Below are 20,602 nucleotides of genomic sequence, written 5' to 3' on the forward strand. Positions count from 1 at the left end.
TGCTTTTATCTGACTGAGAATCATTTTTATCTTGAATTACGCGGTGACTGCGAGCTGCGTTGAATTGCATCTTCGGGATGAGCGTATTATTACTGGGTTGCTCTTGTTAAAGCTTTTTTTTTTAAATTGTGATATGACATTTTTTACCACTTTCTTTATGAATTTGGGGTTACGGTATCAGCTTTGTTGAAAGTTTACCTTTGGTAAACCCTAAAGGCATAAAAATGATGGCAAACTTTTTATAGTAAACCGAAGGGATGTACAGCACATTAAAAATTTAATTTATACACATTTTCCCCTTTTGGCATATTTGATTTAAAAAGAAAATTGTTTTGAAGATCTATGTTACGAAAGCCAATGAGATGTCATAAAAATGTCGAATGTATAACATGTCATGTAGATACATATAAACGCATATAACATGGCATGTAGATACATTTAGAAGTAGATAGATAACATGTAATGTTTAACATGTTATGTTAACATTTATACATAGTTCTGAAAACATGCAAGTAGGTGGCGCATCACCAAATTCCCGCCAATATATTTTAACATACTCTAAAAATAAAAAAGGTATTTGATTAAAATGAATAAGCATTTTTAATTTCTTTCAAAATTAGTAAGCTAAAACTAAAAAACTATTTGTTTTGCAGCGCATGTATACGCCAGAGTTTTAAACAGAAACGAATCTTAGCACTTAGAATTTTTTGATCTTAAAAGACCTTTTACTTAATAGCAAATAACTGCTGTCGAGACCTAGGTTTGATAATCATCTGATTCGCCAAACGGTTTTCATCGCTGATATCGTGTCAAGAGAACAGCTTGGCAATCAATAGGTAAAATTAAATATCCGGACACTTTAACTGCTAAATTGCCGGCTAATTTTTCCAATTTCGTTGACCTTTAAATAGACCCGGCAGGCGAGTATGCAGCAGTCATAAAACGCGCGTGCATCACGATGTTGGACCTCAATGGCAATCCCGCGACCAGCTATGATCCCGTTCAGAAGGTCTGGAGTGGCTGCAGCCGGCACAGTCTCTACAACGAGGAGCTGACCGTGGGCCAGATAATCTTCCGGCAGCTGCAGCGGCAACCCCAAAGGATATTTCAAATCTCGCACACGGATAATACCCGGCTAACGCGGTTTCAGATGCTCCAAAATGCCGCCAAGATAGGTTGCTATCTCCGGGATCAGGGTTTCAAGAAGGAGACGGATTTGGTGGGACTCATGGCACGCAACTCTACGCATGTGGGTGCCTTGGCCTACGGTTGCTTGTTCAACGGAACTCCGTTTCATGCCGTTAACCCAAATCTGGAACACAATACAATCTCTAGTCTCTACAAGATCACCAGGCCACGCATCCTGTGCTGTGACACGGCGGACTACGAAAAGATTAAGGACATAGGAGCCTCGCTGGGAGCTCTGATCATCACCGTTAACGGGAAACTACCGGGTGTAATAAGTGTGGCGGATATTCTGCAGAATCCCCTTCCCGATGACTATGAGCCCGCCCAGTTTCAGCGAGGCGTCGATCGCACCATGGCCATCCTCTGCTCCTCGGGCACCACCGGAACTCCCAAGGCGGTTACCCTCTCAAACAGCCGCAAGCTATTCGAAATGCACAGGTGGATTTACAATTTCTTAAAATGTTTATGCAAATCTTGTATTGGTGTCACCATTCCTTATATGTTCATTTGTCATTGGGTATCACTACCAAGGTTAAATCTAACTGAACTACTGAACTCCTCATCTTTACTAGTCCTGATAATCGCATATAAATAACTGCTCTGCTTTACATTCCAGCTATCTGGGATCCGATGATGTTCAATATGCTCCCAGCACATTGGATTGGCTAACAGGACTCATTACCCTGGTCACAGCTGCAGTATTTGGCACAGTTCGCCTGATTTCCAGTGAAATGTTCAGTACGGCACATTTCCTGGACATTTGTGAGCAGCACGAAGTCTCCTGGACCATCATGGCCAATTCCCATGTGGCCATGTTGGCCAATTGCCCAAAAACCAGCGCTCAAAAACTGAGAAGCCTCAAGCATCTACTCTTTGCCGGAGGTCATTGTTTGGTGGCAACCTTAAAGAAGATGCAGTCCTTCCTGCACGGATCGGGTATCCTAAGAAATGCCTATGGTTTGACCGAGGTGGGAACACTGGTATCCTATAACTACGACACCCAATCCAAGCCCACATCTGTGGGCCGCCTAATGGCAAACATTCGAGTGAAAATTGTAGACTCCTCGGGACAGTTGCAAGGTCCTAAAGGATTGGGTGAGATCCTCTGTCACAATGGGCAACCCTGGAGCGGTTATGTGGGAAATCCCCTGGCCACCGCCGAGATGAGAGATTCAGCGGGGTGGTACCATACTGGAGATGTTGGATACTTCGATGAGGATCACTACCTGCACATCGTGGAGCGCAAAAAGGACATGCTGAAATACCTGGGCATGATGTACTATCCCCACGAGGTCGAGGAAGTAATCGCCCAGATGCCAGACGTTGCAGAGGTTTGTGTTTTTGGGATCTTTCGGGAGACGGAGGGCGATGCCGCCGCTGCATCTGTGGTCCTGCGATCCGGTAGCAAACTGGATCCCAAGCACGTGGAGCAGTATGTGCGGAAAAACGTATCCGTGCAGTTTAAACATCTCCATGGCGGCGTTCAGTTCGTTCCACAGCTGGCGAAAAGCGCCAACGGAAAGGTCAATCGGCAGGCCGTAAAGGCGGCCTACTTGAGAGATGCTACCCAGTCCTAAGTTCAATTTATAATCCGAATCAACAATTAGTAAGCAAAACCCATGATGAAGCAACCTTGGACTTCCTTAGCACATTAGAATGTTTCACCATTGTTATTATTGTTATAAAAATTAAAATATAACGAAATGATGAGTTCAATAAAAGTTAATCTTCCACATTTCCGAGTAGGTTTGATTTTATGCAATATCGTTCAGTCAGTAGAAAACTACTAGTAAAGCAGTGTAATAACGTGATATAATTTAAGTAGAAGTAAGCAAAAAATAAAAGGCACCCATTACGACCGGAAGGTTGTAATTACTTCACATGGTTAATAGTTATTACAATATAAGAGATAATCAAACAAATACGTGCTTGAAGCAGAGCGGCGTTTCTCAAACTTCTAATCGATATACCAATATTAGCTGCAATTGCATTGTATGCACATTATACAAGCAGTGCACATCATTCTTAATAACAAAAATCTACTGTGTCACCGCTCTAACAAACGTTGGGGGTCTATCGCCAATTACTACTGTTTTGTTATGGAGATTGCCGTACTTGCTTGACTACTTTGATCTCAAGTGCTGCTGTAATCGCGTGTCGGTGTAATCAGTACAAACCTACCCATACGCCCCGAAAGTTATCTAAACCGAATAGAACGCTCGACGCTATAAAAAGAGAACAGACACTGCTGTACGGACTCAGTCCAGAATTTACACCTAATACAGACGGCACACGGATTGGAACTACTCAGAATGCCGTACAGACCAGCAAGCTATTACGATGCTGATCGCAAGATCTGGAGCGGAGACCAATTGGAATACTACTTCGACCCACATCTGTCCATCGGAGAGATTATATTCAACGAGATGCGGAGGCATCCACAGCTCATCGCTCAGGTTAATGCCAAAGAAAACTGTTAAGGACTGCACATGGATAACAGAAACTCACCTTTCAGATCTCAGCTACGGAGAACACGATATTGACCAGGGCGGAACTTCAGGCCAATGCAATGCACATTGCCAGCTATATGCGATCTTTGGGCCTCCTTCAAATGGATATAGTGGGCATTATAGCGAGGAATACCACCCACATTTCAGCAGTGGCCTATGCCTGCTTCTTCAACGGCATTGCCTTTCACTCGCTCAACATCTCATATGAACAAAGTACAATCGAAAAGCTCTTTAGCATCACCAGGCCAAATATCATTTTTTGTGATGGGGATGAGTTCGAGAAGGTCCGATCTGCCACGGCACAACTGGATGTAAAGATAATCACCATGCGTAATCATCCATCGGGTTCTATAAGGATCGATCAAGTCCTGTCAACTCCCATTGAGAAAAACTTCCAGCCAGTACGGTTGGAACAGGGCAACGATCAGACTTTGGCCATTCTCTGCTCCTCAGGCACAACGGGCATTCCAAAGGCTGTGACAATAACCAACAGCAGACAGATCCTTAATTCCAGTCAGTAAGTAAGGTCCTTGAAATATTTGTTCCATAAATAATCTATCTTCTCCTAGTTCCTTAACCACCAATGACGTTCAATACAGCCACAGTACTCTCGACTGGATTACGGGTCTGCTTACCACTGTAACATCCGGGGTATTCAGCACCAAGCGTATTATAGCAGATAATATCTTCGATCCGGAGTTCTTCATGCGACTCGTAGAAGAGCACCAGATCACTTGGATAATTCAAGCGCCCGCGCACATGGCCATGATGGTCAACTCTCCCTCGTTCACCACCTCCGACTTGTCGAGCTTAAGGTACTACCTTTTTGGAGGATCACGGGCTTCGGTAGAGACACAGCATCGGATCAGGAGTCGCCTAAGCAAGGACTGCCTACACTTTGCCTACGGCTTTACAGAACTGGGCAGCATGGCCGCCTTGAACTTACACTTCGATGAGAAGCCGAATTCGGTGGGTCGTTTGGTGGCGGGACTTAAGCTTAAAGTGATCTGTGAAAAGGGTGAATCCCTTGGGCCCGATGAGGTGGGTGAGCTGTGCCTTTGGAATGGTCAATATTGGGCCGGGTACTATGGCAATCCAGAGGAAACACACAAAATGAGAGACCACCATAACTGGTTCCACACAGGGGACCTCGGATACGTGGATGACGATGGCTTTATATACATTGTGGAGCGCAAGAAGGACATGCTTAAGTTCCAGAACATCATGTACTATCCCAACGAAATCGAGAGTGTCATCTCAAAGATGCCAGACGTGGTTGAAGTCTGTGTATTCGGGGTGTGGAATGAGATCAACGGTGATGAGGCCACCGCGGCCGTGGTCAAGAAGCGGGGTAGTGCTCTCACGGCCCAGGACATTGTGGACTATGTGGAGACCCATATCGATGCCAAGTACAAGCAGTTGAACGGAGGTGCCATCATCGTGGAGGATCTGGTGCGCAGTCCCAATGGCAAAACCAACCGCATGGCAAACAAAGCATTTTTCTTGGAGGCCAAAAGTTCAGCAAAATAAAAGAATCCCGAGGTTACAATATTCCAAATTTTTGTTTAATACTAGTTAATAATAGTCCAAAACTTAAATATAGCTAGAAAGGCCAAACATTTATTGCTAAATGTATACATAGATATATATTTTTTATTTTTATAGATTGCAACTAATGAGCTAATAATTTAATTTAAAGGGTTTCAATAAGAATTCGAGATTGTTTAGATTAGATTGTGTAATTAATTGACTTGACATTCATACATTTATTTTATGTGCTTATCTAAGACATAGATAAATGATAAGTGGGCCATGAGAAGCGCATTTGCCCGGTCAAGGTCTTTTCTTTTATCTGACTATAACTCACTCAACTCGCTTTAGACATTTCAAAATGAGTTTGAATTTGTCTTATCTATCTGGAAACGCCTTTTAGCGAGCTTTTTTAGCTTCGGCGATTGGAAGCGATAAGATTGGAAGGCACGGACGGCAATTGCCCGGAACTTGTCGGTCGGTCGCCAGTTGCTGGAAACCCGTTATTCGATCCGGTCCCGGATTCACGCCCGGACAGAAAATAGTTTGTTGATACCCGGGCTAGGCTTATCAGTCACCGCAATGAATCGCTCGACCACGCAATTCGATAAATACACCAAAATTTGGAGTGGACCAAGGCCGGCCAGTTTCTTCGATGCGGACTGTTCGATTGGTAAAATTCTTTTTGCCTTTATGCGAAATCATCCGAACAGCATATGTCAGGTGGATAAATTCCTTAATCAATACATTGTATTATATATTAAGTTATGCCCCGTAGATTTCCGATACGGAAGGTACAGCCTTAACCAATGGCGAAGCTATCACCTTTGCCATTCGCATTGCACAGCAACTGAAGGCTATGGGTCTGAAACAGGATGATGTGGTGGGCATCGTGGGGACCAACACTACCTACCTTATGCCAGTGGTATTGGGATGTCTGCTGAATGGAACACCCTTCCATGCGGTTAGTCCCTGGCAAGACGAGGATACCATAAAGCATCTGTTCTCTATCACCAGGCCAAAGTTAATCTTCTGCGACGGAAAATGCTTCCAGCGACTAAGCATCATTGCCAGGATACTTAAGAGTCATGTCTACACGCTCAAGGATCATCGACTGGGCATGCCGCGAGTCGAGGATTTGCTGGAGCCAACTACAGCTGAGCTGTACTATGTGTAGGTCCGGCGTTAATGCTTTTAGAAACTGTCTTAATATTCCTGATTCGCATCCTACAGACCCGAAACTCTTCTCCTGGGAGGTGATCATACCGTCGCTATTCTCTGTACTTCGGGAACTACGGGTCTGCCAAAGGCCGTTTGCATTAGCAACTCAGCGTGTCTCTTTGATTTTGGGTAAGAAATATGGTTTAAAAATAACCCATTCATAATATTCAATCCATTCCAGCTTTGTCACTGGCCAGGATGTGCTGCTCTCCTTCAGCACCATCGATTGGTCTGCGGGTATGTTCAACATGCTCTTCAGTTGCTGCCATGGCTCTACGCGGATAATCACGGATCGGCCATATACGCCGGAATATATGATCCAGCTGGTGGAGAAGTACAAGGTGACCTTGTTGACAGTGGTGCCGCAGCAGGTGGCCTCTCTGTTGAAGACGCCCACCCTTAATAAACAGCGCCTAGCCAGCATACGTTTCGTCAGCGTTGGCGGTGGCTCCTGCTATGTGGCCAATCTTCTCAAGCTGCAGGAATTCCTAATCACCGGGCAGATATCCTACGGCTATGCCTTGACCGAATGCGGAGGAGTGGCGGCAAATATGGGCGTGGCAAAGCCATCATCGGTGGGCAGGATTGTGCCCGGAGTGAGGGTTAAGATATTGGACGAAGCCGGCCGAAGTCTGGGACACGGAGAGACGGGTGAGATCCTGGTGCACAATGGCAAGGTGTGGAATGGCTACTACGCCAATCCGAATGAATCGAAGCGCATGCAGGACTACCAGGGCTGGTTCCACACCGGAGACATGGGCTACTTCGACAACGAGAACTACCTGCATATCGTGGAGCGAAAGGAGGATCTTCTGCGCTTCCATGGTGCCCAGTATTCTCCCCAAGAAATTGAGCAGGTCATCGCCGAGCTGCCGGACGTGATCGAAGCCTGTGTCTTTGGCCTGTGGAACGAGGTGGATGGCGATCCTGCGGCGGCGGCTGTCGTCAAAATACCTGGCAGTCGTCTCACCGAAATGGATATCGTGGAATATGTGGCCAAGCGCCTGGTGGTCGACCACAAGCAGCTTCACTGCGGCGTCTTCTTCCTGCCCGAACTGCCGAAAACTGGAAGCGGCAAGGTTCTACGTCAGCAGGCACGCGATCAGGCACTGGGTAAAAAATGGGCCGATCACGGCAACGGCCACTAATCTTTTCATAGACATAATTCTGTTAGGCTTAAAGACAATTAGTTATTACCAACGGGTGACTCATCCATTCAAGACATCAAGAACTGCCGAAAAAAATAAAATAAAATACGCACACAAACATAAGCAGACGACATTTTTTGTTACCGTTGGCCAACACATTTGGGGCTATTCTTTGATATCGACGGCTTATCTCCAGTTGATTAGCGATTGCGTTTCAGGTGCGATAGTTCACCATTCGCTATGTGGTTCAAGGTAATGGCTCCGTTGACACTTTTTAAAGTTCAGAATTTCTGGGAAAACATAGTGCTATGTTAATGACAAATACTTGAGCGGTTAGAAACAATTATAGACGAACCTTAGGGCGATATTAAGTTTAATTAAAAGGTGCGGGCTTGCATTGGTACCTAGTTTGGAATGTTTAAACCTGATAAGCAATACCTATGTTATTTGAGTGGTGGGCTCTGTAATTATCAGATTCTATAATGAAAAATGAAATAAATGTAGTTGTAGACACTGATATCCCCCGCGCACCATCTTTTTGAAATAAAAACGTATTGCAACTGATGTTAATCATTTCAAGGTACTTTTTATAATATGCCCAGTTATAAAGCTTTAATAATTTGTTGATAAAATCCGGCTGCTGTTGCAAAAGCAATATTACCGAATTACTTCTATCCACATTATAAAAACAAAAGAATTTAAGAACAAATTCATATAATAAACTTCATTAGCGCTTTAATCATCTTCAGTTTATATAAAAATTCGATGCTATCAAGAACTTCATATCACAAAATTATCACAACCTAATGATCCTCCGAACGCCATTACATAGGACAAAGAGAGATTATGCGATCACCTTAGAACTAACAGCTGAAGACATCAACCCGCCCTCGCAGCGTCTTATGAAGTACCTAATGGTGCACATTCCAGTTGAACAAACCCTTTAGTTTCAGTGATGGAACGGAATAACATCATTATTTGATTGACAGTCGGGCAAAGTTGCACTTTGTGCGTGATCTTGTCAGCATTGCAACTGGATACTTTTGCCCTTTGCCACACAAAACTGAGTGACATGCCCCTCCGAATGAATTCCGATCGATGCTTGGGTGCACTCCCGAAATAAACTGCAACAATTAAGAGCCACTTAGGACCAGGAATTAATTTGGTTGGGGATCAGTGATAATGATCGCACAATTCCCCTGCTAAGCGGATTGACAGGCAATGGAGCATCTTCATCATCTGTGCCGCTGTGCCTTCGCCGATGTTTTCAATGTCAAGTTCACGAAATACGATCCCATCCTTGTGGCGCATTTTCGGGGGCATTAGTGCTCATTGATCATGGACCAACTGGCCTGGGGCTCTCGCAAACCGGCTCAAATATGCAGGAAGTGCTCGGCGTAACCAATGGCATTTGCCTCGGACTCCGAGGCAGCTTCTCAAAGACGCCTGGCGCCCATCTGATCCGATCTTGGCAGCCATTCTTGACGGCGATTCTAATTGTCATGCAAATACCAATTATCATTTGTCAGTAGCGCCGCTAATATTATTGTGTGCTGGCGCAATTAAATACCTACGCTCTTGATGCGATTGTCTGAATGGTTTCCGATCGGTGATCGGTGATCGGAGATCGCAGATCTCAGTTCCAGAATCGCAAATCTGCGATCTAATCTGCACGCTGATTAATTCATTAGCAACTGTCGACCAGTTTGTCAGTTACATGGCAATAACTGCTGCCAGCCGCCATTGCAGCGATTAATTGGCGTTATTAATCGTGTTGAAAATGCTGGAGTTGTTTGTGCTTATTTATAATGCTAAGCACTAATTTATGTCTCGCAAAGTTACGGCTTGAAGGATTGTTTAATTACTTTTCCCATTTGCATATGTCACAGCAAAGTCTCAGCTAATGCCGCTGTTATTCTCTTCTCTTTCCCCCTTGAAAACATTTGAAAGGGGATCCGATCCAGCTGCCCAAGATCACCCAACCATGCACAAGGAAAGTCTTATTAAGTCATCTAATCCAACCTCACATTATGGAAAAGTGCTTGAAAGGGCATTATGCTTGAGTAAGTCCTAAGAAAATCGGAAATCTCAAAAGTGAGTTCGATTAACGCATACCTTATGTAAGCTTAAAAACGAAGTATTTTAAGTTTATTAAACTACTTAGAACTGATCTCTTTAATACTACGTTGCAATTCATGCTCAATACAACACAGAAACGAACATAGAGAACAACTTTTATTCTTTTCAGATATATGATAAAATATGTATAGATACATATCCTATATCTTGGCCATTTTAGTAAACAGATTGTCCTTTAACTGGTCATACCCATGCTACCCTGTATAATGCAAGGCCATATCAACTTTGACATATTGCCTTCGACATGGCGAGCTGAGAACAGAATTTATGGCGCTTAAATTGCAGTCATGCGCATGAGCGGCAACGACTAACAAGATCAGATGTGGCCCCCGCCTCCGCGATCCTGGTTCGGATCAGAATCGATGGCTAACCCTAACCCCAACGATGGGGCTGCGGCTTAGAGCGGATGTTTGGTGTCAAAACACAGGCGGGGCGATGTTGGATGCATTTTCCCTGGAATTCTATACCGGACCTAGTCCTGGCCCGTAATTTATGTAAGCGATGTGTTCGCCAGTGAAAACAAGAGGAACGCGGGATCGATGATCGTAAAAATAGTCCAAGACCGCTGTGGATGGAGCGCCCCATGTTGTTGATGTTGCTTTTATCAATTTGTGTTAAGTTCGCTTCTAAGCACGAAGCAGGCATAGATCATAAAATGGCACCCCCCGGCATCCGATGGATTGTATGAGATCGAAACGGAACGGATCGACTTGGATCCGCTGGAATCGGTGGGGAAATTTACATAATTACCGCTGGCGGTGCTTTGGTGAGAGCCGCCCGAACGTGTCAAAATGAAAAGTGTTGCATGATTAGCGAGTAAATTACGCCGCCGAGGCATAAATCTATCCCAAGCCAGTCCGCTGTCCCCGAAGATAATCAAATAAATGGGGCGATTAATAAAAGATGAAGATGCAACCGCAGACAGCGCAAGGAAGATCAGTGCGCCTGTTGATGGCCCGCAGCAGTGTTTTGGGGTCTAGGTCCGATCAAATCTGTAGTTCTTGGCCAGCACAGCTGGTTAGGATCGGCTGGCGCCGCAAGCGTGCGAATTTCTGGACGCCCGTTGTGGGAGGTGTGAAGAATGGCTCCGGCCGACCATCCAAGCCAGCAACTCTAGGAACTTGGCCGCATCTTGCCCCTGGCTGGCGGCCGACATGACACATCGTTGTTCGCGTAGCATAACTTGGTCAACAAGCGATGATGTTGATGATCCGGGCCAGTTGCTGATGCTGATGATGATGGAGGTGATGGCTCAGCCTGCAGTCAAACGCAGTTGGAACCGGCTCACGCACTCAGAGAAACAAATGGGGAGATTAAAGAAATATAAATATTAAATATATCTTATGATAACTTATTGCAATTCCACAAATTTCCAAAATATAACTGCAACTATTATTTCTGATATTTAATTCCGACTAAGGCCCTATTCTTATTAATCAGTTGCAAGGGATACCTCTATATCAACGTACATACATTTAACACAATCTTCTTAAGATCGTCTTTATATTACGATTTTTTAATTAATGGAATGCAGTTATGGTGGATATTCAGAACATTTCTTCTCTGTGCAATTGGAAATGCTGATCTCGGCGATAGATACGCTTCCTTAACACGTCTTCGATTGAACAGCCTTGGGGGCCAAAAGTGGCTGTCGCTGATGTTGTTAAGAGCAAAGTGTTGTTAGGCGGTTATAAGTTCTTCACTTGTTCGCCAGTTGTTGCGTTTTAGCGGTGGTTTCCTATTACCGTTGCCCAGCCGGGACAACCCGGTCAAGGTCTCTCCTTCTTCAGGTGCCAAGTGTCTCCAAGAACGAAGAACCAACCACAAGCCGACTTTCATTGAGCAACTGCAGCGAGGCGTCGACGGGTTTGCAAAGCATATAGCATACGGCAAATAGCATATTGCATTCCGATTCATCGAATCGAATCGAGTGGAGCGGCCACTAGCATTTCCTGTCGCATGCGCCACATAAATTAGTTTTCCATGTTCACTTGTCACTTGTATCGCTATTGGCCAGTTGAACCCGTTTGCCCGGCCATTGCGGGTGTCCATTCCACTTAGAATCCGCATCCGACCGATTGCCCTTATCAGTCGCAGAGGATCCCCTGCAAAGCCATTGCCGCATCCCGGCACAATTTACAATCAATTTTGGCAAGGAGCCACCTAATTGCTTTTGCAGTTTATTTATAGACCCGCCGCACGCACCGCCTGAATTAATGATATAAACGCTTTCCATTTTTAGAGTTTGACCAAACGAAAGAGTTGATAGTTCATATCGAAAGGAGGCTAACAAAACTCTCCGATTTACCAGCTGGTTTCCTTCTATGTAGTTTGTGTTTAAGCTCCAAGATCGAAGAATGTATGTATTGACCACCGCATTCAAAACACTTTTACTCGCTTATCGAAATTCCATAAATCAGGGCTTTCCGTCGACAAGTTCTTGCGTTTTCCCGCATAGAAATTATGCAAATCGAACATTGATATATGTGGTATAGTTTCCGAAACGTTACAGATGATTTCCTTTAAGAGGCCAAGCAGCTAGGTTTAAATCGGGTTATTCGCCGCAACAACTTCATGTGTTTCCGTAGTGTAGCGGTTATCACGTGTGCTTCACACGCACAAGGTCCCCGGTTCGAACCCGGGCGGGAACAAGTCGAATTACTTTTTATTGCTTTCTTTTTTTTTTTTGCATGCTATTTAATTTCAATGTCAATTGACCCCACCTGCCCGCTGCATCTGTGTTATTGAAGTTTATTCGATTCGTTTTCTCCAGTCCACATTAATTTTTATATCGTTTTAATGAGGCGGTGCTGGCTTTACGATCAAGTCAGGTGTGTTGCATTTATAAACACGCCGACCCTCAGCACGCACCGAATTTCAACTGTTTTATGACCCGACTGCAATGTCAGCAGCATCCCGGGTATGACTCCCATTCCCGGGCATTTTACGACTTCAATTTGTTGCAGCCCTTGCAGAGAACCACCCAAGTCGAAAGGTTGGCTGTCTGGAAATAGGATTGCGTCCCATTAAAGAAAGTGCTGTTATGGGCTAAATATGTTGCACCATGGAGTTTTATGTCTTCCGTTGACAGAGCGTGTGTTATTATCATTGCTTTGAACTTGGCAGCGAAACAAACAGATAGAAGTGGATCGATGCGATGATGACTTTCCCTTTCGATGTTTCAGTGTGCTTATCTATATAGGTTATTAAATTTACTATAATATATGATCAGAACATCTTAACTATTTCTAAAATTTAATATTTTTTATCAATAGGAAAGTATTTAAAAAACGTAGTTCTTTCCCAACGCTCTCTATTAAATCGAGAAAAAGCTTATGCTAAAAGCTTTTTCACAAACATAAAGGGCTTACTGGTGTTAAGAGTGACAAGAGTATTCACCTACATTCTACGGCATTCGTATGGTATCAGGGGATGTAGCTCAGATGGTAGAGCGCTCGCTTAGCATGTGAGAGGTACGGGGATCGATGCCCCGCATCTCCAGTTGACTTTTTTTTTCACCAATTTTTTTTTTTTTTGTAAAACAGGAACATTAGCATAAGCCACTTGGCAGTTTGATGTACATGCTCTCCCATCATAGCCGACATTTGTGTCAAATTATTTAGTAAATAAAATATCATGCCGGTTACAACTCCATTTCACACGCTTTTCCAAACGACTGGTCGAACCGGCTTGTTATGCAATCGCTCAGTGACTTTGGCTTTTTGGCCCGCCTCCTCCGTCTCCATTTCCATTTCCATGTGCACTTCCCGGCAGACGTCGCAGCTAATCCAATTAAGCGTACTCATCATATTCACGCAATGCAGGCCATGAACTAGAAATGCAGCTAAACCGGACTCTGCAGAGGGTGGCTCGCGCGGTGACCAACGGGTAAGGCGAAGATTCTGACATTTCCGTCATGTCCGTATGATTGAAATCTGTTTAATTGAATTCAACTTGGGAATGCGTTTTGGTGCCCCTACATATTAACCCCCTCTCGGGTAATCGAAATATTTTCATAAGCAGATTTGAAATTTATCTTTCCGATATAGAGTTGGTTTTTGAAGTCCAGGTTACCGACTCAAAGAAGGGTTTTAACGGGAAACATATTTCTATTTAATTTTTTTATTTCTGGGTTTTGGAACTTTTTAAATATGTATTGTGCGGACTAGAGTATTATTAGTAATGATGTGATTTTCAGATAGAGGCTTAAATCAAACTTATATTAAATAATTACCCATTTAAACGTTACTTATTCTATTAATAAAGGGTCATAAACCCTATAATATGCACCTCATTCCTAAGCGCTTTTGTAATATTTACAGTAATGAAAAATATAGTTGTCTATAAATGTTATTCATATCGACAACTACTCTACTGCAATGAGATAGTTGCTTTCATACTCTATTACACTTTATTTTAACACGTCATTACCCTAAATTATGTAATGGCTTAGTCTTTATTTCCTTGAATGATTTCCACCTTTACTACAAGTTTTTGTACAAGTGAATTTTATTTTATTTTTTATTTATCGGCTGCATCCCAGTCATGATGACAGTAAACCATCGTTTGAGGTCATGCCAGTTAGTTAGTATCGCCAAATTCGTGTGGGCGTTCATTAATAAATCTATCTAATCTGCCACTCGAATTTGCTGCTCACCAATTGGCACTCGCAATGGCAATGGCATTGGCATTGAACAGGTGCAGTTGATTGGTCTGAGAATCATTTAGGGGCATACCCACACTGAATTGGACCGCTGTGAATCACCACGGGTGTATTCTCCATACGTCACGTAGACCCGAAAATCGTAAAGATTTACCTGCAATCTGCCAAAGCTAAATGTCATTTTGGTTGTGAGGCTTGTGCTTATATCAGCAAAATATTAATTATAACAAGAACAAGAAACGGAACAGTTTAACTTATCGAAAGGTAGATACTCTTGCACTAAGTTTTAGTTTAACTCAAAAATTCTCAAAAGAATATAATGCTATTTAGTGGAATATTTTTTTTTAAATGTTAAACAATATATGAGTTTCAGGACAATATTTCATTCAAGTTGCATGTCTATTTAAGCTTAGACGCAGTAAACTCAGCTAGAAATAAGGTTGAAAGTCCCTTGAAAAACAGAACAATTTAACTATTTGGGGGCATAATCCATATAGAAATTATACCGGTCGTAAGATGATGACGGCCAAAACGAAACGTAAACAAAAACGACAAGTAATTGTGACATATTGTGAATATTTTTATACGTAAGCGCCGGTGTTCGCTGGCTCCCCCACACAGCTGACTTAGTATCAGTCTATAGAGACGATGGGCTGGTCGTGGCCATATGATAATGGTGATCATCGCCACAGCAGCTGATAAGCCCGGAAGTGCTCGTGGAGAGCGTGCGACCAACTTTGGGGCGGCAACGTCGACGTCACCCGCTCTTTTATGCTTACGTTTGCTTTACGACCGGGGGACTTTACTTTCCATTCCATTTTATGTTGCCAAGAGAACTTGGACACTCGGCTTGTTGGTTTTGGTTTGGATGGTCTCCGGCCGGTCTCTTTATTTTTTCAGATCGGTTTCTCGGGTGGGCGAGCGGTGTTCTTTTCATGCTCTTCCCCCTTTTGAGTATTTTTTTTTTTAATTTAGATTTTTTTTTTTTTTTTGGCTGCTGTGGGGGCTGGTTGTGCCTCGTGTTTCGCCTATTCATGCGAAAAATTCAGCAGCGTTTGAATGAACGCGAATGCGGGAATATGAGCGACCGCGAGCAGCAGCAATTTCGCCATTTCAAGGCCTACGTGACTTGTCTCACACAGGGTAAATGGGAACGATTTGAACTGGGTAATGCCATTACGGTTCCGACACGGGGAAACTGGGTGTTCTAGGGTCCGGCTCTCCTCGCCGTAATCCGAGCGCGGTTAGCTTTACTTTGTTCTATTATCCATTTACAGGGGAGCCACTGCAATGGGAACTTTTATAAAAAATACAAATTATCCGGCACGTGCCGCCACGCGAACGGCAATAACCTTTTATTTATAACTATTAAAAATTTAGTATTAAATTTAATTTGAATGTAACTATAATACTGTGTAACAAGTACAAATTTTGTATACAAAAAAACCGATATTAACTGTAATTAAGCCCCTTAAAGTTGGTATCGACAAAAACTATAACTCGCCTAACTCTGATTTATGGAGGTTTGGCTGTAGCTTTGAGATCGTCGCCTCTCTCTCTCCGTTCGGCTATCTCTCAGTTTCTATCTGTCCATCTGACTAGAGTCTAGTCGGAACCACATGATCCATACGTTCTCAGCACGTGCTTGTGCCGGCACTTCTAGAAAAGGTCTTTGACTGTCATCAGCTGATATCAGCATGTTGTAGATAGCTTTTTTTGGCCAGGTGCTACATGCTCTCCCAGAGCAATTAGCTCTATCTACTCACCTGTTCGCGGAGCACAATCGATATGATGAGCGTACTTAATCAGCATAAAGATATTTCCCCCGACCATACAATAAATCTTGAGATTTGCTGCTGAATTAGGTTTTAGAATATTTTAGTTTATTTACAGTACGTTTAGCTTAGTGCTCTCTTGTGTTCTCTTATCAGTCTTAAACCATAAATACGAAAATACTAAATGCTATAAATGTAGTTTTAAATGTATAACTCTTATGCTTAAAGATCAGGAACTTTAGCTTTGTTGTGTGGATCGGTGGTACATCTGGTTTCGACGATAAATCGTAGGATCTCCTCTTACAGGATGGCTCTTTTTCGGAGCAAAACCATGGCGATTAGCTGCAGACACAGGCTGTAAAGGGCACAAGATATTATAGGGAGGTTTGGAGCTATGGATTCTTAGGGAGGATATGTAAAACAACTGCATTACAGAAAACCATGCCAAAAAAATGAGTGAATTGAAATAATTTGTTCAATTTAAGTCGGGCAACGTGCAAAATGCTAAAAATAATTCAGTTCCATGCAGAAAACAACCCAGTAATATTGGACATCAACCTTAGGACTACTACTCCTTACCATTATCGACTAAAACACACTCGCATTTGATATTAATGTATTTTTATACTTTATTTTTTAGTTTAGTTTTTTTCGCGTTTCTCTCATGCTCTTTTCGTTGATCGTTTACTACTGACTTATCTGGAAATTGTTTGTTTAATGCATTAAGTTATAACAAAGTTTGTTAGTCTAAGCCTAAGCGTACTAGAAGTAGTTTATAAATAAATATTTTTAAATAAATAAATAAATCCATCATACAGCTACAACTATAATTTCACGCATTTATCTCGTTGATCGAATAAATTAACATTAATGTTAGTTTCGTAAGTATTGTAAATGAAAATACAATCTTATGATTTGTGAGTTTTGCTTCCAACTTTTCTTGTATTTATTTTATAATAGTTTTCGATGTATCGTTTGCTTCATACTTTCGCATTGCGATTTTTAACTTGAGTGGGAAAAATTGCATTCAAAGGTGATTTACAAGGCTAAGGCTACGCGAGGTTCGACAGTACAGACAAAAAATGGATCTTACTTGACTAAGCCGCGTATCTATTTACAATTGTATTTCCTCGACATATTCGAATTATATCAACGCTTTGCTCGTTTTTACAGTATTGGGAAAGCGTTTTGCAAGTTTTCAAGTTTTGTTTCTGGTAGACTTATCGGAGTGGTCGTGTTTTTGAGTATTTTCATCGTCAACCGATCGTGAAAGTTCCGCCACAGAGACTCAAGTATTTCAATAGACTCTTTTGGGTCATTCGTGTTGCGTAAGGTTAGGGCTTCGAATTTACATCTATCTGATTGGATGGGTGCGTGCGTTTATAATACATTTCGATGATAATTATACTCCAAATGGTTGGCTTGAGAGGTTCTTATAAAATACTCGAGACTCCGTCGTAATACATTGATATTCATCGTCTTTAGTGGGGATCTTGGTTGCACTGTGCATCATCGCCGGGGGGACAACAGTCCGCTGCATCAAAAATACTTTAGTGAGCCACAGGCGTATGTAGAGTATGATATTCAAATATTTACACACTGGCAGATGATATACATGTATATGGTGTTGTTCTGGTGCTGAATGTACAGTGTAATAGAGTGGGTATCTGTATCTGTTGGTGTCTGATCGTGTGTGGATGTTTTGTGGAAACTTGCAATTACAATATCTTTTGCATAACCAAGACGCACTTTTTACATCATTTAAGGTCCTTTTCTCACTTTTCTTTTTTCTCAACAGTTGCACTGATTTTAGCTGAATTTACCAAATTTCACATTTTGAACGTTTTGATTTGTTTGCAAGCCCAATGTTTATTTTAAAATTTTGAAAAATAAGAACTTAGGAAAATAAAATACAACAACCAAATTAAAATAAACCAAAAAGAACAAAATGTGGGAAATAAATTCGGAAAATGCTCTATAAATTTTAAAAGTTATTAAATATTCCAATCAATGTTAATGCCAAAAGTAAGTATTTAAAGAATTTAGAAAAATGTATAAGTGTTTAAATTCCGATCCATAAAATATATTAAAAATGTTATATCAATACTCAAAGAAATAAATTGTATAAATTTTGAAAATTTTAATCAAATTTAGAAAATCTCTACGTAAATATCGTTTGTTTGTGAGAAACAGATGAAGGGTTAGCTTAGAATTTGCTCATGGGAAACTCACAAATCGTAGTAGAGCGAATCGTCGCCGCCTGCTCCGCTGCGTCCTTGGGCCTCGGAACTTGAGTCCTCGTAGCTCGCATCTTCTAGGGATCCACCGTCGCCCTCGGTCTCCTCCTCGCCCTGCTCCCCCGGATCGGACTGCTCCTGATCCTGGTCGTTATCCTGATCCTGCTCCTCGCCGCTGCTCATGCGCACGTTGCGCTCCACCCTATCGCTGGTTTCGCTAAGGGAAAATGCGGGCAGCGGCGAGCTGCTCTCCCAGTGGCTACTTGGGGGCGTGCCCAGGCTGGTGGCCATGGTGGTGGTGGTACTTGCATCCAATTTCCGATGCTTCCTCTTGCCACCGGAAATGGATTTGGCCTGATGTTGCAGCGGCTGTTGTTGCAACTGATGCTGTTGCTGCTGCTGCTGCTTTTTGCCCCCATTTTGGCGCTGTTTACCAGCCTTGTTCGGCTTCTTCTTGCCTCCGTGCTGGATGTTTCCCTTGGGTCGCTGTTGCACCGCCTTGGCTGCCTCTGTAGGATTCTTCCTGGCCCCATTCTTCTTGCCACAATTGGGCGGCGCTCGCTTCTCGGCGGCCGCCTTCTCCCGCAGCTCCTTGCACCTCTTCGCCTTGGGACCAAGTTTTCGCAATGCTCCCGCTCCGGCGCCACCGCGCTTCTGGCAATTGTGAGTGTCCTCCTGCTCGTGCGGCTTGCACTTGGGCTTCTTCTTCTTGTTGGCCTTGCTACCACTTGGTCTACTACTATTACTGCTACTGTTACTGCTACTACTATTGCTACTACTATTACTGTTACTGCTACCGCTAAGGCTACTGCTAATATGGCCGCTCTCGCTTTGACTACTGTTACTAATACTACTCAGGCTGCTGATCGCAGACACAGGAACGTAACTGCTACTGCTATTGCTACTACTTTTGCTACTGCTACTACTGCTGCTGCTGATGCTGCTGCTGCTGCCACTAGTGTTGCTGCTGCAATGTGGCGGCGCCTTGAATCTGGCCACATCGATCAGCTCGATCAGCGGCTTGCCCGTATCACAGAGTTGCCGCACGCCGTGCTTGACGCGATTGGCCCCAAAATTCTTGGCGATCAGCTGCTCGACCCGCTCCTGCGGCACCGTCTCCGTGATGGCGTTCGTGTAGGTGCTCAGCTTGCCCAGCGATCGGCTGGCCGGGATCTGGGTACGCCGGGGCTGGCCACTGCCATTCAGGGCCAGGTAGAAGACCCGCCGCGCCTGAGAGTGGTACGTGGAGGAGTAAGTGTTGTAGTTCTGAAGACCCATGTTCTCGTTGAAGACGCAGTCGTCGGTGAAGTCTTTCTGCAACAACCAAGGGCTATGATTAAATGACTTGGCTAAGCAAAAGGCAGCGGTAATAGAAAGATCACGATATCTTATAGTTTAACTTAAGTGCTTCAATTTTAAATTAGTGGCTCAGAGATGAAATAAATAATAAAATGACTACAATGGGAAAGTAAAATCAGTACTATAAGGTACCAGTAGCCATGTATGTAATGTATGTAGTAGTTGTATGTAATGTATGCAAACCAAAATCATGCTAGAACCTTTGAGGCCACTTCAAAGGGTTCTCTGGCCAACTAACTTCTTCAGAACCCTAACCCAATAATAAAACTTCTTTGAATTTGCTGTCCAGGGGCGGCGTCTGTTTCTTTTGTCTATCAGCACCGAAATCAGATGGATAAATGCGCTCATTATCACAGGATGTGCTCCTATCGGTGTTGACCATCGATAGGAGGCCCCCGACCTCGAGCAGAGTACTAACCATAAACATTTCTTCTTTATGAACACCTCATGACAGGCGAACAAAAGGACCAAACAGCCAGTTGAAAGCTGAGAATAAGAATTTGTGGGCTGCGTTGAGATGAAAAATGTAAATCAAGATCGGTGAAAGGATTTTCATTAGCCCTTCCTCAGTGGCCTTTGGGCCTTTGGGCTGCGCCGACTGGCAGACATCCTCAGATCAAATTCAATTAACAAACACTGAATTAATTCGCTTGTCAGGCAATTAAAATTGTTTCGTAAATAAATCGCCAGCCAGGCAATTCCCTGCCTGATTGTTTACGCGGTAAAATGTCGCCGCTTAAATTTAGAAATTAATCAGGCGAAAGGCAAACCGCAGTGAGCCATCAAATGGGTGAGGGCCAGGCCAGGCCAGACCAGGCCAGGAGTACAGTAT

General features: G+C 43.3%; 4 protein-coding genes and 2 non-coding genes across 8 annotated transcripts in view; 5 read left to right on the forward strand and 1 right to left on the reverse strand.

Moving 5' to 3' along the window:
• The first annotated feature begins 942 nt into the window (after positions 1-942).
• Positions 943-2,920, forward strand: Acsx2 (Acyl-CoA synthetase X2). The gene is made up of 2 exons (NM_142573.3): positions 943-1,626; positions 1,805-2,920. The coding sequence occupies exons 1-2, from the start codon at positions 959-961 to the stop codon at positions 2,763-2,765; spliced, it is 1,629 nt and encodes a 542-aa protein (NP_650830.1). The 5' UTR covers positions 943-958; the 3' UTR covers positions 2,766-2,920.
• Positions 2,921-3,438: 518 nt separating this feature from the next.
• Acsx3 (Acyl-CoA synthetase X3) lies at positions 3,439-5,338 on the forward strand. Its single transcript, NM_142574.3, has 3 exons — positions 3,439-3,644; positions 3,704-4,215; positions 4,268-5,338. The coding sequence occupies exons 1-3, from the start codon at positions 3,501-3,503 to the stop codon at positions 5,226-5,228; spliced, it is 1,617 nt and encodes a 538-aa protein (NP_650831.1). The 5' UTR covers positions 3,439-3,500; the 3' UTR covers positions 5,229-5,338.
• A 376-nt stretch (positions 5,339-5,714) lies between these two features.
• Acsx4 (Acyl-CoA synthetase X4) lies at positions 5,715-7,712 on the forward strand. The gene is made up of 4 exons (NM_142575.2): positions 5,715-5,951; positions 6,007-6,401; positions 6,462-6,578; positions 6,631-7,712. The coding sequence occupies exons 1-4, from the start codon at positions 5,811-5,813 to the stop codon at positions 7,595-7,597; spliced, it is 1,620 nt and encodes a 539-aa protein (NP_650832.1). The 5' UTR covers positions 5,715-5,810; the 3' UTR covers positions 7,598-7,712.
• Positions 7,713-12,314: 4,602 nt separating this feature from the next.
• tRNA:Val-CAC-2-6 (transfer RNA:Valine-CAC 2-6) lies at positions 12,315-12,387 on the forward strand. Its single transcript has one exon. It is a non-coding gene; the product is annotated as a tRNA-Cys (tRNA).
• Positions 12,388-13,164: 777 nt separating this feature from the next.
• On the forward strand, positions 13,165-13,237 carry tRNA:Ala-AGC-2-11 (transfer RNA:Alanine-AGC 2-11). The gene has a single exon. It is a non-coding gene; the product is annotated as a tRNA-Ala (tRNA).
• A 3,028-nt stretch (positions 13,238-16,265) lies between these two features.
• Positions 16,266-20,602, reverse strand: part of bnl (branchless) — a 42,745-nt gene continuing 38,408 nt past the window's right edge. Inside the window, exons 4-6 of one of the 3 annotated variants that reach the window (NM_001300482.1) lie at positions 18,407-19,725; positions 17,268-17,708; positions 16,266-16,529 (exon numbers count right to left, since the gene is read on the reverse strand). In NM_001300482.1, coding sequence (NP_001287411.1) covers positions 17,684-17,708; positions 18,407-19,725 — 1,344 coding nt within the window. In that variant the 3' untranslated portion in view covers positions 16,266-16,529; positions 17,268-17,683. Of the gene's footprint in view, positions 16,530-16,781; positions 17,709-18,406; positions 19,726-20,602 lie in introns of those variants that run through there. The other 2 variants (NM_169874.1, NM_001144611.1) reach the window with 2 other exon arrangements.

Source organism: Drosophila melanogaster, chromosome 3R, assembly GCF_000001215.4.
Source record: "Drosophila melanogaster chromosome 3R".
NCBI lineage: Eukaryota > Metazoa > Arthropoda > Insecta > Diptera > Drosophilidae > Drosophila > Drosophila melanogaster.

Excerpts from the sequence above, each read along its gene's own strand:
- Acsx2 (NM_142573.3), top strand. The coding sequence starts at position 959 with ATGTTGGACCTCAATGGCAATCCCGCGACCAGCTATGATCCCGTTCAG. Across the intron at positions 1,627-1,804 it reads AAGCTATTCGAAATGCACAG|CTATCTGGGATCCGATGATG; the intron begins GTGGATTTACAA and ends TTTACATTCCAG.
- Acsx3 (NM_142574.3), top strand. The coding sequence starts at position 3,501 with ATGCCGTACAGACCAGCAAGCTATTACGATGCTGATCGCAAGATCTGG. Across the intron at positions 3,645-3,703 it reads ATCCACAGCTCATCGCTCAG|ATCTCAGCTACGGAGAACAC; the intron begins GTTAATGCCAAA and ends CTCACCTTTCAG. Across the intron at positions 4,216-4,267 it reads CAGATCCTTAATTCCAGTCA|TTCCTTAACCACCAATGACG; the intron begins GTAAGTAAGGTC and ends ATCTTCTCCTAG.
- Acsx4 (NM_142575.2), top strand. The coding sequence starts at position 5,811 with ATGAATCGCTCGACCACGCAATTCGATAAATACACCAAAATTTGGAGT. Across the intron at positions 5,952-6,006 it reads ATCCGAACAGCATATGTCAG|ATTTCCGATACGGAAGGTAC; the intron begins GTGGATAAATTC and ends TATGCCCCGTAG. Across the intron at positions 6,579-6,630 it reads GCGTGTCTCTTTGATTTTGG|CTTTGTCACTGGCCAGGATG; the intron begins GTAAGAAATATG and ends AATCCATTCCAG.